The sequence below is a fragment of the Megachile rotundata genome, chromosome 7, assembly GCF_050947335.1.
Source record: "Megachile rotundata isolate GNS110a chromosome 7, iyMegRotu1, whole genome shotgun sequence".
NCBI classification, from domain to species: Eukaryota; Metazoa; Arthropoda; class Insecta; order Hymenoptera; family Megachilidae; genus Megachile; species Megachile rotundata.
The window spans coordinates 17721155-17739421 of record NC_134989.1 but is presented as its reverse complement, the minus strand read 5'-3'; the positions used below and the strand labels follow the sequence as shown (position 1 = coordinate 17739421).

Genomic DNA, 18267 nt, shown 5'->3' with positions numbered 1-18267 from the left:
CGTTCTGCGTTCGCTCTGCGATCGAGCACTTTCTGCCATCACCGTCCACCGATTCTGCCCTCGCTATTTTCTCTTTCTACATATATAAATCGTTCGTTTCTCGCTCGTCGATTCGCAACTTCCATACTTTTTCTTCACGCACTGACCGTTCAGTTCGTCTCTCTCTCTCGGCTTTTCTTTCCGAGTCTGCGCGTTCTTTGCAACGTGTTTTCTGCGACCGGCGAGTATCTTCTCGGAAATTCTACCGAGAACGGTTACGTCCACGGATCCGTAACACTGTGTTTCGTACCGTTCACTGCCACGTATGTCGGCGTGTGAGCGAATTGCCGAGTGTTTGGTGACGTGTTAAAACATGGCCATTTCCACTGGTCACGACCAAGATAGAGAGCGTGTTGTCTGAGACAGAGAGAGAAAGAGTGTGTGCATGAGAGAAAGAGAGCTTGAAAGACGACGGTATTTCGTACATGTTCGTCGTTAGGAAAACGTACGTATTTCGGTTGACGATCATTGTCCAACGGTCGACATGTATCGACCTCGAACGAGGTCGAAAAACCGAATAGAAATGGTTGTCACGTTGTTCGGTGTCGAAGCGCCTATATACTCGTTGGATATTCGCGAGTTATCCGTTGCGAATTAGCAAATGGTGAAACGGCGAAGGAAAAAAGAGCAAGGAATAACTGGGAACCGGTCTTACGGTATGAAGGGTAAAAGTCGCGTCAAAAATAATTTCGAGACGTGACTGTGACACTTAACCGGCATAAGCCGGTAACGCCGCATGCCGGCTTACGAAACGAATACGATCTTTCGAATTCAAAAACCTCGCCGAGTATAAAGTGATTCGACAGTTCTTTTTTTCTGGTGATGTCGATCAACGTTTTGACGGAAGAGATGTCGATCGATGCGGCCAAAGAAACGAGGAAACGTCATTACAATAGTGGTGCGCCGCCGGCTAACCTGTCGGCTAACCTCAATCTTGCTGCTCACCGGAACAAACGAACACGTGCGCATCGGACAGGTAAATTGTTCGCTTATTTTCGCTTCAGTTTTTCAGCACCAGTTCACATTGTCCGAGGATCTTCGATCGACCTCGGCATTAGAATCGAGTCGGTAGTTGTGAAATTCCATTTTTCTTATTATTCTAGTTATTGAAATTAGCATTTTCAAAAATTGAAAATAATTCCATACGAGCCCGGCGCGAGGTGATTTCCAGAATGTTCGCTAATAGATTGCACGACTCTATGGATAGTACAGTGGAAAATTGGAGACTTAGTGAATATCGATAGAACGATAGTGTACCGAATCATACGTGTATTAAATTTTTTATAGCAAACAAAGTTATATACATACAACCGCAACTCTGTTTCGTTCGTTACTTCTCTCAGGCAAAAAGAGAAGCTGACATTTTTTATTCGAACAACGGAATTTTTTATTTAACGAAAAAGTTGTTTAGTACAACGAACACACGTGTGCGATGTTCGTATAGAAAAAACGGAAATACAAAAAGGGTGCTGGTTCAATTGTAATATGTACAAGAGGACTATTTGACTATACACTTATTCGCAATGCCACTTAACGGTCGTTTCCTCTTAACACTACTCCCCTTTACTCTTCGTTGAAAACTTTTAACGATGGCGTTCTTTGTTCTGACACGCAGCACGGGTATCGCATTGATTTTACGTAACATGTTAAATTTAGCAAAAAAGAAAAAACTAAACTAAAATACTTGGGATATAAATAAGAGACACAGACATGTATTCCGTTTGATACTCATTTTTTTTATTCGTTTGGATTTTTATTTTGTAAATGGTTACGAAGTGTGCATGACGGTCAAAATATTAATTATTTTAATGTTCGCTTGTTCAAGGAATTATGTATTGTAGCTGCTGAAAAAATTAACGAAGATACTGTTTATCAGATAACTTCAACTGCGACGGGAAAATATTTTTCGTCCCGAATATTAACAAGTGCTTTTTTTGGAAATTCAACTTGAAGCGCATGCGCTCCCGATTGTTTAATCGAAGTATCTCATTGGAGTATCTATGCTTGTACCTGCTTGACCCATTAATTAAAATTTCTAAAATTTTACTTTACTTTTAAAAATTTAATCGATATTTAACATAACATTTTTGATCTTCAAAAGTGTTTCGACTTTTTGGTTAATCGATCACGCGATAACTTTTGTAAGGACGGAAATAATCGATATAGGACATTTTTGCGATAACGTTGTTATTACAGGTGTCGGTGTATTCCTTAACATTACCAAAGGACAGTCTGTTCAAAAACTCTTCTTTTTTTTTAAATAAACTAACAAACGTATAAATAAGTTGAACAAAGTAACATACATATATCAGGTTTTTCGGTATTTATTTTATCTTTTTTTTTGATGACGTTATCTCTTAAGTATACAAGCATTAAAGTGAAATCGCAATTAACATTGAAGATGTCGGATAGGGATGTACATAGAGTTTGCGGACCCTGGGACACCGGTAGATACAAATTATTGAACACATTTGCATAATTACGAACAGATAATCTCAAAATCTATTCTGATGAGCAGGTGTCCCTATTTCACCTGTGCCAAAGGTGGCTTCGATGCCTAAGAGTAGATTACGTTTTTAGCAAGTGAAAAACGGTTTTAAAAAAGCGTGAGACTTTTGTAAGATTATATGAACGAACTAATGTTCTGATTAAACTAATGTTCTGTAACATCGATCTGCGAACTTCGCAGAAAAATTTACAGGTTATTACAAAATGTTGCACTCTACTGGTTATCGTTTAAATATAAATATTTTGTTTTCTTTAAAGGAAAAGTCAATATTTTGACGATATATGTAGATTCCATGATGACTTCTAAATAAGGAATGTCCTTTCTGTTCGATACTCTCTCGGTCGGAGCGATTCGCTTGCGTCATTATCAGTCAAACTTTAAATAACTTCTCGAATCTTTCGTTTATCTGTTTTACGTTCAGTAACTCGAGTTTCGCGCAGTAAAGGTCAATTCGATTATACCCGTGCTGCTTCTTCGTGTCCCGAGTTTTTGCGGTTTTTGTAACAATTTTTTCGATAATGAAAATTTGTGACAGTTTGTAAATGTAAGGCAAACATTAATAACTCCTTGTCGCAATATGTCAGCAGAAAAAATGTTTAGATGCATCGGATGAACTTTTGCATAGCGGTACATTATCGAAGCTACTTTATCATTTTGGACGTGTTTATTGTGAAAAGAAAGCTTTTCTTACAGTAGCTATTAATCATTTAAAAATTTCTGGAAAATAGCCAGTAATTACCGAGCTTTCTCTTTAGGTGCACACTATTTTGACAGAGAGGACCGTGTATCTTTAAAGTTTAAAAGCGTGGTGTAGGTAGTAAAATGCGATAAAAGTAATACTTTTGCAGATACGACTCGGTGCCATTTTTCCCCTTTTAATAGAGGAAACGAAGCGATGTCTGCTCTAGTAGGCATCGTCGAAATTACCGAATTTCGGTATTCGTAAAAATTTGAAGGATCCTTGTAAGGGTATATAGAGAAAGTTTGAGCGAAGGTGGTGCATTCTCGGCGTTAGAAGAGGGTCGTTGGAGATAGAGGAGGCGAGCGAAAAGGCAGTCGCCGGCCGGCATGGCAGCCGGCAAAGTCAGTCATGTGGGATGAGAGAGAATTTGCCGGTTCTAACGCGCGTTCGGTACCGGGACGGCCTCGTGGTACGTAGACCGGATCGCGAATGTATCGGTGCGTATACACATACGGCCGGTGCGTGAGTTTCTCTCACGAGCACTGAAAAAGGCTCCTTGTACATGTGCGCTGATGTCAACGCCTGGTGGGTCGCCGTGCCCGACGCTGGTTTTATTTAATCACGCTGCTCTGCCCGACTGCCGGCAGGCCTGTTGCTAGGCACCCTTCTCCCTCCTGCCTCCTACAGCCTTCCCTCCAGAGCAGGGCCCTCCGCGACGTGCCCCGCCCCTGTCTGCACCCCCCTCCACTCCCTCGTGTCCCGAACATTGCAATCTCTATCTCTCTCTATCTCCCTCTCTATCCATATACCCGTTTTCTTTTTCTCTCGCGAGGCATGCACACACCGTTTCTCGCTTTGCCTCTTTCACGTTTCATCCATTACTGGACACACCGCATAGTGGTCATCGGGAAATCTTCCATTTCGTACTGACCCCTTCTCTCAACCCTCTGTATATGGCCCCTTTCCACTCTGCAGCTGCAAACGATACTCGTGGTTTCGCGCGATTCGTTCGATTGGATTTTACAATTTTATTCCTAATTATTCTACCGAGAGTTCAAAGTATCGAAGTGCCAATTCGTTTTATCCTCCTTGGGAGGTCGTTGCAACCGTGTACTCGCGAGGCCACGCCGGGTGAACGTGCCACTCGCACTTTTCATCGAAAATACCATTCGATGTCGCAAGTATTTTGGAAGTTGTGTCAATTCGCGTGTACGGAGATTCGTATTGGCTGCGTTAACTGATAGGTCGCAGAGGTTAAGTTTTAGTAGGCTCGAGTCTCTTTTATTCGTCACGTAAGTCCTATTCAAATGGGCGTTACGAGAATCGATTCAGCTGCTCATTCAAATACGTAACTTTCCTAAGAATGCGGGACAATGATATACGGCACGGTCAGAGAATAAAACGCATCTATTCTTTCGAATTATATTCTCTCGCGGTCGTATCGCGCAAGTTTGCCAGGTGCATTTCTTCTCTTTTTAAACGAAGATCATTTCCACCTCTGTACAGGTCTGTCCAAGTAGAGTGAACCAAAACTTGAAGCGCGGTCCTTTCCAATCAGTCATTACGGTTCTTGTAATTTGAAAGTACTTAGGCACTAATTTCGAGGAGGAACGACGTATAATTTCCTTGTAAGTAACGCTAGCTCGTAAAAAAAGAAAAACGCCAAATTGGTAACTCCGGTACTTGGAACACTTGCTACGACCAGCGGTTGACCGTAACCGATGCAATCAGGATGTACGTATAGATAGAACGAGTTTCGAGTGAATGTTTAATTGGAATGTTGTCAACGATGAGAGCGTGTTCTCCGGGCTCGGTGGTTGAATCCAGTCTCTGGCAGACCCGATATAAAGCGCTTATATCGTTCCAATTAAAAACAGACAGTTAAAAAGTTTCCCGTGAAAGCACAGAGATAACGCGAAAAGCGCGAAAAGAACCAAAACGAGTGATTCGGTAATGGACAACTACGCTCGCGAGGGGCACGAACTAATGGCACAGAGTACCGTGCAACCAAATTTCTACGTTCAATTCGATATCTCTTTTTATCGCGTTTGCAACACGTACTCCACACGTTTTAACCGATACAGTAGACCGCCTCTGGACCGAACGAACGGAAATGGTATGCGAACGCCGATGACGTCAACTATCGTAAGGGAAAAAGATGTATACGCGTCGAAGAAGGGGAAAAGAAGGAGTGGAAGGGGTTAAAGGGAAAGCAGTGAGAAAGAAAGGTAGGAAGGAAGGAAGGAAGGACGGAAGGAAGGAGGATTCCTAGATCTTCTTTTTCTTCGAGGCAGGCCGGTTTCGCATAGACGTCCTTGAAATTCGTGAGATCGGAGAACAATCGGCTACGGGGAGTCCATCGGTACGGATGGTCCAGTGGCGCCGACTAGTCTCCATTGCGCCCCACCACAATATCTCGGTTGCTTCGTTAGGGACCCCACCATATATCCCGGGTAGGTTCAGTTTAAGGTTTCCTCTGTCGTTTGTGCTATGCCGTGGCTGCTATCGTTGAACCGTTCCGACCGTCCAAGGACAGTTCAGTTCAGTTCAGTGCCGGGTAAAGAGGGTCAGGCACGTAGACGAAAACTTTCAAGGGCAGACGAGACCCCTCGCTTTGCCGTCACGTAAATTCAGGCCTGAATTCATCTCCTCCACGCGTGTGTTCGTTCGTTCGTTCGTTCTTCTTCTTCTCTCGCAGTGGATCCCGAAGTCGTCACACGCGGTGCACAGTGAACCGTCGCGTCGACTTGTCTGTGACTCATCCTTTCGAAATTAACCGATTCCGTACCGCTCCCAATCTAATTAGACGTACAACGGTTTGTTCCTGAACTGTTTTACTCCCTGGTGCGCGCGACCAACACAGTGTTTCAGTGAAACAATCGGTTTTGCCTTACAACTCATCGACTTTGTACGAGTAAGTACAGACACGTTTTATCGCGGGATTCCCTGATTTCACGGTGACACCCATGCACACCCGAGTGCAACGCAGACTTCCTCTAGATAACGAGACATATGTAAACTTTTAAGTTGCTCAATTCGTGTTCAAGTTCTTTTTTGTTTTCGTATCTGGAAGGAATTTTTAAAATGGGCGTATCAGGGGGCAGTGACAGAGCCGTCCTATCGCTACAGAGACTATGATTCTACTTTTCAAATTTTTCTTTGCTTTTATCGAGCCTTACACCCGTGGAAGTACGTTAACCTATTTCTAAAATTAACAAGTCATGGAAAAATACCGTATATAGGGGTCATTAATGACCCCGCTGACTTTACAAAGTTAAAGAATGCGGGCGGATATTGTAATTGAAGAGCCAGAAAAGAATGGCAGAGCAGTTGAAAGGGAGCAAAGATCAAAACTGTCTTTCGCATAATATTTCCACTATCCTCGATGCGTTAACTATTGATAATCGTCGAACGAACAATGAAACGTTTAACTCTTGATCGGATGAAAGGAAAAAAGATTTTAAGAAGCAAGAAAAACGAGAGGGCGAAGATGGTATGCACAGAAAGGAGCACCGGGAGAACAGTTATTTTTAACTTCCAGCCGGATTTTTCTTTCTCTCTTTCTCTTCGTGTTTTGGATACGCATCCACGGTTCGCTGAAATAGCTCTGTATCAGCTGCGGGATTTTTTACAACCGTCCAAATCCTGGAATCGAAAATTTCAATTTATCAAGATCGTTTAATTCAATTATTCTTAAAGACAAAAGGGCAGTAATGGCGCGTTACTGCTCGAAAGAGACCTTTTGTGAGTCGAAGCTACAAATAGTCCATAATGATTCTTAAACTAAACGTTTAAGTTGTTAAACCAGAGACCTCCATATAGTGGGAAAATAGTATTAGTAGGAACGTTGCGAAACTTATAAAATAGATAAAAATATTATCATCGTTCTCGAACAATGTACGATCAAAGTATCAGTCGTTGGCGACATTCGCGCATATTCGCCAACTTCTCGCGATTGATAAGATATACTCAAACTTTAAACAGATTTAATACCTTGGAATTTTATCAGGATTTTATCTGAACTTTCGAACCGTTAGTTTCGTTTTCGGTTTGGAAACCGTTTTCTTTCGATTCGAAATAGAAATTCTATTTCACAGTTCGTAAAATTCCCCGTTAATCTTTCGCAGCGTTGGAACAAAGCTATAATTCGATATCAGTCGGAACTGGGTATCAGGAATGCGAAGAAGTAGTAAGTAGACACCGACAGTCAATATCGTTGTTTCCTTCCTTGGTCGGTGTCACCGGAAGTTGTCAGATACTCAAAACTGTTGGAACAGCGGTGTTCCCGTTACGAAACTAAATAATCCGATTCGAATCTCGCGAAAGAAGAATAGCTTGCCGTTCACGCGATGTCGAGTGAGACTCGTTAAAAAAGCAGGAGACTAGTCGGGTTAGACTTAGCGCATAGCTGATCGATGAGTCACGATTTCTCGCAGAACGCCTCTCTTCGTCGAATGCATCGACTTTCACAGTCGCGTATTATTGCGTGTGAGGTGATTTTTTTCTTAGTAATCTTGACTCATCCGTCGTACTTAAAGCGGAAGTTTCTTAACGGTCGTTACTCGGCACAAGCTCGTCCCACACATGTTCCTTACGCTACGTGGTCTCCCCACAAACTTCCGGTCAAACGTCCAAGTCGAAAGCGAACACGTTCGTTGCCGTTCACTCGATACCGCGTGCCGAATCGGTACGCGTTCGGACGTCGTGGCACACGCCCGATCGAACCGCTTGTTGCGTCTGCTAACGACCGTGTCAAGCCTGTGGTAGGTAATTGGTTTAATGTATCGTTAAGATGCAGGGTCTTTCGATCGTAAACTCGGCCATAAACGATAAATAGTTGACGATGGAAGTTGAGTCATCGGTTCCACTCGTAAGTTGATATCGACGGAGTCGATAATTAATTACGTATTAAGAAACCTTTACAATCAAGTTGGACGAATGTGTGCTTTCATTGGGATAGAAATTGGGACATTTCGGTTCTCGTTCGTGGTTTATGGCTTTTCGATTTGGCCGGAAACCTGGTTTCCTTCCGCCTCTACGGACGGTGGTTTCCAGAAAATTTTCCTCCGTTACCCAACGATTAATCTTAGCTCGGTATGGCTCCATCGGAACAGTTTCCTTCGCGTGTCAGCAACACGCAACTTTCCGAATGATCACTCGCCCGGAATTAAACGCGTTCGAACTAACTCGCATATCGATATTATTAGTGTTTCATTTTCTTTGTTCGGTTCGTGTTTAATTTTAAGCGCGCTTGAACATGTACAAAGGAGTGGTTCGTAGCTCAGTTTCCTGACGGAGACAGGCGTAAATCAGGAATCGCAGAAATACCATTGAATCGGTTAACAATGGATCGATGTATTCTCTATCGAATAACGAAGCGTTCGCCTGGAATTTTCGCTCGGTTACGGGGGTGAATCGAACTCCGTTGCGAATCGAATCTACGAATTTGCAAATACTCCGCATTTCTGGGAAAACTAATTCGGAACGAAGTAAAAAAGAACCCTGTACCGTAATTTTTCTGTACAGAAGTTTTGCGAGTTGCCTAAAAAATTCGCGTGTCTAAAATACAGTCTTGGCAGCAATTATATCCATGGAACGTTTCGTGACAGTGTGCGTCGTTGATCAAAGGTACGATGGCTATCTTCGAAATAACCCATCATACGAATAATACCGCAATTTCTATCGGGCCTACGAAGCACAACCTTTCCGCTACGTGTACCTGTCGAGAGGAAAAAAGCACGACAGCGTTATTATTCCGTAGCCGATGCTTGACGCTCAGGTTAGGTCTGAATTAGACGAGTTCGCAGGTGGAATGTGTCGTATCGAAGCGAAGGCAATTTACATTCTATACGCGGTGTCGAGTTAGCCGAGAGTACAGGGAAATCCCGTGAAGAGATTGTTGCGTGCATTGCCGCACGAAAACCATCGTTGGAAACGGATCGAATGTGGAACAGACTTTCGGTATAATTCCATTATCGTTATTAACGATCCGTTACACTACCGATTACGATTTACGACGGAGATGCTCGTAAGAGAGCTATTAGGTACGATTAAATTCCATATTAATCGATTCCGTACGATTCAAGTCGGTACAATTCGATTCGGAGGGATTCGAGTCGACGAAATTTAATTCGACGCGATTGGATTTGACACGATCGAATTCGGAGCAATTCAGTCGGACTCGGTCCTTGTGTCGAGGATCCGTTTAAACTCGTGAAAAGTTCACTCTCGTTCAGCCAGTTTGACGCGGTCGAACAGAGTTCGCCGAACGAGCACGAGCGAACGCTCTTGCTCGGTCGGTCTAAACGCACCCTAATGGTAGCAGTATTAATCGGTACTAGAGAGAAACAGTGGAAAAAAGTGAACATTAACGAGCTCGGTTTACGCGCATAGCGCATCCATGCTTTTCTCCCGGTGACTGCTGTCTGCAACCTTGCCCTCTTCCATCCCCCTCCTCCCCACCCGTACCACTTTCATCCCCACCACGCATCGTACAATCCATTCGATCCTTTCCCCTTATCTCGATCCAACGCTGTCGCGTTTCTCTTCTTTCTTCCCTCCCACCCTCTGTCTGGCTCCTTCGCTTTGATTCATCGAAGTTTCCGCCCCTCTCGTCCCGCGATCCTCGACGTTTCCCGGCCTATTATCGTCGTTCGTCGACGAAGAACGGGAAAGAGGGAACGGGACGGCCAAGCAAGAGGGGGGAGACTTTCCTTTACCTCTTCCACCACCACAAGTGCAGGAGTTTCAATGTCACGATGCGTCGACCATTGCGAAGGAACTGCTCGACGGATATTACCGCTCATCGGATCCGCGTATAATCTCGTCCACGTTTTTCGACGTTCGGTCATCGAGTCGTTTTCGTCGGGGACGCCGGCTGGTACGAAACGGTGCTCGCGAAGGTGTGCTACGAACGCGCCGCTGTGAATTTATTCCTTTCTTATCGACGGCTTTAAACCTTCGCGAATTTATCGATCGTTTCGACCAGTATCGACCAAGGAAACGTTTCACCGTGACGGATGATGTGAGTTCCAGCATAGGATGTCGTGTTACTAGGCGGTGCCGTTTGTACGTGATAAGTTCGAGTTGCCGGCTGTGCTCGTGGAACGTCGTCGTATCGCTAATGGGCGACATAATTCGTCCGAGTCGCAAAAAGGCACGGTCACGATGCAAACTAAGTGCGTCATTTTGTGGAACGGATCGCGGACAAAAAGACTCGTGTGATCAAGTATTCGAACGGAAAAGTTTGGTTGTTTCTTTGTACGAAATATTTATTCCCCCGTGACGTATCGGATGCTTTCGACTCGCAGTGTTCGAAGCTCGGTTACTCGTGCAACGAGTCGACCGGGACAGCAACCTACGTATCGGTCTTGTACGTGTTGGTGGATGATGTGTCACTGTGCTTTTAGTTGTCTCGAAAATAGCGAGATAGAATCGAACCATCGGTTAAAAGCGTATTCTATCATGTTCGTTTCGAGTGAAATATTAGAAGACGTGGCCGCTTTCGACTCGCGAAACAATTTCAAAGATTCGACTACCTGCTACGAGCCTGTCAAGTTCCCCTCTCGATAAATCAGCCTGTCAGATTATAAAGCCACTCGGGGTTTCCGCTTATTGCCAATCTCTCCGAACGCGAATCGACGTGCCAAAGAAATTTCTAGCTGATTTTGGCAGTCGAAGGTACCTTTACGGCCGGGTGCAACGCAGGCGTTTCTTGTTCAGCAGGAAGTTAGGTTAGGTTAGGCAGGTTGGTGTCACGTGATACGGAGGAGCATCCAGAAGAACCGTGTGACTACATGTCGTTCGCAACACGCGTTACTCGGGTACTTCGGGCTGTGTCGACTCGAAATCAGTCAGGTACCTGAAGTAGCGCGCGCTGCGGCGAAACCGAATCATCGTCCTTTTACCGGCACGAATTCGAGTTGCTCGTCGACCTGCGAAAAGTTGAAAGAAAAAACGAAAGCAGATGCGGGAAGAACTGTGGAGGCTGCATGTTAATTGTACTTCATCAGGTGCTCTGGTGAACTCGATACCCGGCACCTGTTGGAGCGCAATTCATATGACTGTGCCCTGCTGCCTTATTTCCTCGTAACGTAGACGAATCGCGCACGAGCGCTCAGATTCTGGGAAGAATAACGTAACGCAAGACATTCGCTCGCTCGAGCATCGAGAGCGATCGTGGGAATAATTTAAAAAGTGTTCATTATTATCGGATATTTGACTTTCTACAACTACGATGATCGCTTTATCGAATCTCTGTATCGTTATATAAGTAAATAAGAAAGGTAAGACGGAACGCAGCCGAGTAACGTAATAATTTTGACGAGGGACTTGTTGCGAAGCAATTACCGTGATCGATGCAGCGTCGCGTAATCCGGTTAATAGTGCTCGGTAAATTGCGCGATTTTATTTCGAACGTGATCCTCGTTTAGTCGACAAATAAAATTAACCGGCGCCCTGTTACGTGAACCGGTCGAAAACCCTGGGTCGAGTAGCTGTCGTTTCTTTCTCCGGGAGCAAAGGAGAGAGGAAGCAACCGTTGTAGCCTGGTAATGTCGCAAACTAATGGGATAATGATGTTACGTGGGGTCGCGTGGCGACGCGGTGTACCGAGCGAAAGAAAAGCGAGCAGTTCAAACGAGAAAGAGGAACTCGAGTAACGCAATTATTCGCCTCTTTGCTTGGTTCCAATAGAAGCCCTTGAGCGTCGAAAAGTGCCTATCTGCAACGGCTTACATTCTTTTTATTTCGATTCGCTAAACTTTCAGTCACGAAACCCGCAATGCGTGCTTCCAGACAAATTACCGTCCAATCAATTCCTACGCCCTTTCGTCGCTTACTTTTATCCGTACCGTAACTACGTACCATTAGATTCCGTTCATTTTTTTAATCGTTGCTATCTTTATGAATTTCAACGACGATTTATGATAATTTACCACGTGCCTCGGATATCGATGACATATCGTTTAATATTCCTGGCACGGTCTCAAAAACTGACGGAGTGGCAGTTTAACGAAGACTCGACGTAAAAGCACGTCGGCTACTTTCATCGAGCAAAACTTTTTCGCCAGTCACGAAACAACTGGAATTCCTAGCGAAACTGTCGAAAATTTCGAGGATCGCTTAGTTTCTCGCGTTCAACTGACTGCTTCGAGAAAATCGACTCAACCGTGTGTGATTAATGAAACGCTGCTTCGTGCAAATTCTACTAACGGTTGCATTGTACCGATCCGTTTTACCGTACAGCATAATCGAGCATTCCGACAAAGATGGAAAATGAGACACTGTAAAAGAATCCATCGCGCAAGTTCATAAACTGTTCTCGAGTAGTACGACATAAGTAAGATATAAAAACTCGTACGATCACGACTATACAACCTGTTAGCGTATCTTTTTAAAGCTCGTTGGTATGCTTCTATATGATCTATTAACTCTAAATACCGCTTTGATATCTTTTACGTGTACAGACGCGTCTTTCACTACTACCATTATATTCACCGACCTATTATATCACCGATTCAAAGCCTTATCTTCCAGACTAAGTTTTAACCTTTCCGATAATTGAGCGAAAAGTTGGTCGTACTCGAAACGTTTCGAATTGCGATACGAGGCATTCTCGGACATACTGTGCATATTTAGATAATGTTCTTCCATAGCGTGGAAGTGATACGCTTATAGCTTCTCAGTTATTTAATATTCGAGTCTTCCTCTAAATCGAGATTTCGAAGTTTTTAATCCTCTCGACGTTGTACACTCTATAGTGGTGTATTTTTGCGGCCTTCTGCTATTTTCCTTATGGAAGTTAATTTGCAATTTTCCACCACAGAATTCCAATAAGATTCATTGGTTTTCCTCGGAAAATCTAATTTGTTTTATTAATAACACGTAGGAAAACATGTATGACTCAATGCCAGTACCGGTTCTGCGAAAGCGCGTATCACCAGCACTCGCGGGAAATCATCTTTTCGGGAATATTTTAGACTCGAGGAATTTCTATCTACGTAAAATCACTTGTTGTTTTCGTACGACGGCGCGATAAAATTGGCGGAAAAATATTTGCACGATTATTGGCTACGAGATACGGGTGATGTACCAAATGCACGAGGTTATGGATAAAAATTGTATTATTTATAAATAGTACTGTACATTCTTTTAACATACATGATTATGAAACGTTTAAATTACAGATTATTACTCGCAGAGTATTGGTCAACGAAGAAGAGAATCGTCGATAACGTGGACAAACGTTGAAAAAAAGAGATGTTTTGTTGTTTCTTTGTAAATTGTTCCTCGGATGAAAGTACGCAACGAGAAAAACTGTCTGTATGTTCTGTAACTCCGTACAAGGGAAAAAGAGCGAACGAAACAGGAAATCTCTACGCTATTTGTACTTATACAACATTTATTTCTTACAAAGATTAATAAATTGCACTATTTCGTGACTGTAGAAAATTACTTGTTCCGCTCGCCCTAAATGCATCGCTTCACCTGTTTCAACAAAATAAAGTGAATAAAAAATACAAGAAAAAAATTGTTCCATCAATATGTATGCAATTTTCATTCGATTTAACATTAAGATATCCTATCCTTTAACGATATTCCCTTACATCGTAAAGTCGATGCGCGTTATACGCTACGTTCGCGCGAACGTGTTCGCTGCGGACCACGCCACACGTTTTCGACACCGGCGAATACGCTTCTCTCAGAGAAATCACGATACAAGGGAGGGTCCATAAACGTGTTCTACAGATATATTGCGTGCTGCGTTCAATGGGGTTGACACGGAAAAAAGGGGACAAAAGTAGTAATCGTTGCCACTCTTTTTAACGCGTAAAGTGGTCGGGAATTTTTCGCGCGTTCGAGATTGCTGCTCCCCCTTCTGTCTGATTACTGTTCTGAATTAAATTGGCCGGAATTGAACTACAGACATAAGGATACAGAGATCTAGGGATACTCTACGAAAGAGAGAGTCGACTGCAATTTAACTCTCCTATAATAGCGCTCAGTCTATCTGTACACGTCTATGGCCATAACGCTCGAGAATTACCGCGTATTACGCCCACTTAACACGAGCCATTTTCATGTTCGGCAATAAAATATTCTCGAGTAAACGGTTACTCTACTTGTCACGGGCTCTTCTTCCATTGCCACTTATCCTAGAACGGTGCTCGCGAGCGGACATTCGCGGCGCGAACGAAATAAATAAAAATAATATTAATTAATCGCGACAGGTATCGATCGTGTCCTCAGCGAACGCGTTAAATCGCAGTCACAGACTTCGCGAACAGGGCATCGCGGTTAAAACTTTTTCTACGATCCTCACGACTGCGGTGCATCGCGTCATAAAAACGTGAGCATTTAAATTGATCCTGTTTAACCTTGACTCGATAGCTTTCGAGTTATTTTTCACTTTGTCTAACAGACCTATCGAGGACGCGTCGTGCCTCTCCGGTATCTCCACGCCTGAAATTCTTCGGTTTGCAACGTGCCATGCACCGATCGATAACATAGTATCGACGTTTAATTCGAGTGGGTGTAATGACTATACACCATAGCGCGACATATTTCAACGAGATCGCTTTACCCATAAGGTAAAGCAGTCTTTGCCACGATATAGCGAGGTCGTAAATTATTCCTACCCTTGTCACGGGATGCAACGAGTACAGTTTCGGTATCACGTTTTAGTACACTATACAAAACTCGTCGATCAGTCCATCGCATCTCGATCTACGCTACAACGAAGATTATATTTATTCATGATTGGAGTCGAAGATCGGTCTAACAAGAATTTGAATCTTGAAGCTGCTCAAGCTTTTCAATTACGCGTCGTAAAAGGCACGTCAGAGCTTTTCGTAAATGTTCGTCGACGAACAAAAACGTACACTGTTCGCGTGTTACGAAAGTCGATCGTGGATAGGGTTACCGGCGATGGCTACTGTTCGATCTTCGTTGTCGGCATGGAAAGATCGAGAACGTTGACGAGGTCAAGAAGCACGATTCCGAACGGAAGTTAATTACTCGAGTACGAATCATTGTTTCTGGTAATCGAGGGACGTCTCGAGGGGAACTAGTTACGCGTTGCTCGACTCGTTGACCCCGTTGCATCCCGCGGAGGTTCCAGAGGGCTCTCGAGAGTTCCTCAAAGGATCTTCAGGAGTTTTATTCATCGATCGTTGTGGCCAGACCTGTCCACGGGTTGCCCTACTGGCTCGGAGCAACGCGGTTCGCCACGAAATAAACCTCGGGGCAACGGTAACATTGTAATACGCTCACAGGGTATGGGGCTCAATTTAGCCGGTAATGACGTAGAAAGAAGCGCGTCTCACCGACTTCAATGACAAAGTATATTGCATTCTAACGCAACATCTTTTAATATTCAACATCCACAATACTAAAGTTATTCGGTCGGTCCTTGACAACATATTTCAGGATCATTGAAATCGGTGACGTCTGCTTGATTTTTATGGAACTCGGAAAATATAACAGGCATTTTCCTTCGAAATCACTGTTAGTACAAAGGTAGGTATTCGACGCGATTTGAGTTATCCGCTTCGGAAATTTTTAACGCTGCCCCGAGGGATGTACACTGTCGCCACAAGGGCAATCCCTTGGACATCCCTAGTCAGCGGGAACACGCGAAATCCGCGTGACGTAGCTTATGGGTTCGACGAGTGTCGCGAGAGGCGACGGTCGAGCAAGAAAGAGAAGCACCACGAGGCGAGGGAGTAAAAAAGGAAAAAAAAACGAAGACGACGACGAAGAAGAGAAAGAGATCGACCACCGCCCTCCGTCGTCGTAGAAGGGGAAGGCTGGCGTCGGCGTCATTCTGGGCTGCTGCTGCTGCTACTGCTGCTGCTGCTGCTGCAAACCTTAGTTCGAGGTGGAGGGCGTCTTGGGAGGCTGGAAGGGGTTCCATTTCAGACACTCCGGATCGATCTCTTTGTAGACGGGTCCTCGCCTCTTCACCCTCTCCTTGTAGTCGTCGATCACGTCCTGAAATTATTTCAACGGTTCTCCACCGGTCCGCTTCTCTTCTTTTCTTTCTTAATCTCCTTTTCGAGGAGACGACTCGACCATTTTAAAATCTTTCGTTTCGCGGAACACCTTGATGAATCGTACCGGGAAACAGCGCGCTCCAAAGTTTGGCTGAACCGGTAACGCAGAAGATTTTACTCGTGAACATTGGCGTAACTAGGCGGGGATCAGGGTGGGTCTACAACCTCCGAAATATCAACTGACCTCCCCTACGAAGCGTGTGGAGCATAGGGTATAAAGAGGGGCATAACGTGCAGCGTGTGGAACGCAGAGTAAGAAGTAGGGGATGCATCGAACGCGAGAAATTTCAAGATTAGAGTATTTTCAAACATTGGGAAGTTGGAAATTCGAGGATTTCAAAACACTAGAAATCTGAGAATCTAGGAATTAAAATATTTGAGAATTTAGGAGTTTGGTCAATTGGAAAATTAAAAAGTATAGACATTTGGAAAGATAAAAATTCTACTTACGCCAATGCGTACAAACACGTAATCTCGTCGAATCAATTAACACGGTAAATCCAGCCCATCCATCAGGCCTCTTAGAATCATAATGATCAAGCTTACCTGCTTCTTCAGGATGATATGCTTGCCCTTCCAGTACTTCATCATACCGAGGGCTTGCAGGGTACTGACGATGTCGTACGAGTCGATCGCCATCTCCTTACTGATATCTGACAGGGACAAAAAGAAAACAGACGATCAGACGATAGCTTCGTGCACTGGCAAATTTAACTGCGGTGCGGTGTAAGATGTATCAGCGCTGTTCACGATGGGGCCCTCGCGTGATTCAATCTGCCACCATTCATGCCTTCTTTCGGTCTGCATAATACAGATACGCCAATAAATACGCATTCAATTCTGCTCGGCATATGCGTGCGAGCACACACGGACATTTACACCGACGGTTAAAATTTATATGAAGTAGATTATATTTTTTTCGACAAAATGCTAATAGTAATAGTACTCTTGGCGAGAGTAGACAAGCTAAATACGAAGTTGGCTTATAATTTGAAGAAGCAGCACGTAACAGAAAGAGCAATGGAGGGTTTTCCGCTTCGCAATTGATTCGGCTGGACAGCACTCTTTTACCTTTTGTGGTTCGAATATTTTTTGTGTCCCCAATTAGTTTTAAAGCTTTTCGAGGTACCGCCGATGTTTTGTCGATATTGCAAATATAGGGAAAAGTAATTGGTCTTAAACCTTTTAAATTCTACCGCAATACGTGTATGTCGAGAGCGTGAACGTTAACGATAAAATCGAACTAAAAGTTAATCGAAATGTTTGAAGATCGTAGAACGCGTATCGACCGAAATTCGTGGATGATAAATGGAAAAGCGCAATCTGTGGAGCGCAAAGGGTTAACACGCGGCGTCTGGCGAATGTCGGTCGAAAACGGTGGCGCGTGCTTCGCGGCCGTATTGTATTACCTTTAACGGAGAGTTCCTTGCCCCCGAAATTGCAGAGGTACTGCAGCAAAACGTCCTTCCAGTAGCTGCGATACGAGATCAAGCCTAGATCCGATAAAGGCTTCTCAGGCGAGCCAATCTTTTTCTCGACTCTAGTCAATAAGTAACCTGCGCAAAAATACATCGATCTGATCGTGATTGGTCCACGCCGAACTAGATCGACGCGTTGTCAAGAGGTCAACGCTCGATTAATGCACATCGAAGACCGAAATAAATGTTTCGATGCGATCCGTAAAATTTAGCCCGATGTTAAAATAGGTTTTCACGCGATTGATAAATGTCGTGACACCGTGACATTTTTCAGTCGATCTCGTGCAACGTGGTATCATACTCTTACGCGATATTAAAAGTTCTGACTTTCGACTGCTACGATTTTATCTGTTCGGTGGAATTTCGCTTAGAAATAACGCTTACGAATGAAAAAGTCGCGACATTTAGAGTAATGCCGAACGTCGCAATTTACGTACTACCACGAGAAAACATGCCCTTAGGGTTGCTTATGCTAGACTACTCCTTCAAGCTTGTTAACATCTT

General features: G+C 43.9%; 1 protein-coding gene and 1 long non-coding RNA gene across 8 annotated transcripts in view; one reads left to right on the top strand and one right to left on the bottom strand.

Annotated features, from left to right (window-relative positions):
• The first annotated feature begins 20 nt into the window (after window positions 1-20).
• Window positions 21-13773, top strand: LOC105664161 (uncharacterized). The gene is made up of 2 exons (XR_013038715.1): window positions 21-1015; window positions 13418-13773. It is a non-coding gene; the product is annotated as an uncharacterized LOC105664161 (long non-coding RNA).
• The window catches only part of chm (lysine acetyltransferase chameau), a 29082-nt gene continuing 24151 nt past the window's right edge, over window positions 13337-18267 (bottom strand). For 5 of the 7 annotated variants that reach the window (XM_012297410.2, XM_012297407.2, XM_076533439.1 and 2 more), the window contains 3 exons: window positions 17695-17841; window positions 16832-16938; window positions 13337-16223 (listed from right to left, as the gene is read on the bottom strand). In XM_012297410.2, the coding sequence (XP_012152800.2) occupies window positions 16101-16223; window positions 16832-16938; window positions 17695-17841 (377 nt within the window). In that variant the 3' untranslated portion in view covers window positions 13337-16100. The other 2 variants (XM_012297411.2, XM_012297413.2) reach the window with 2 other exon arrangements.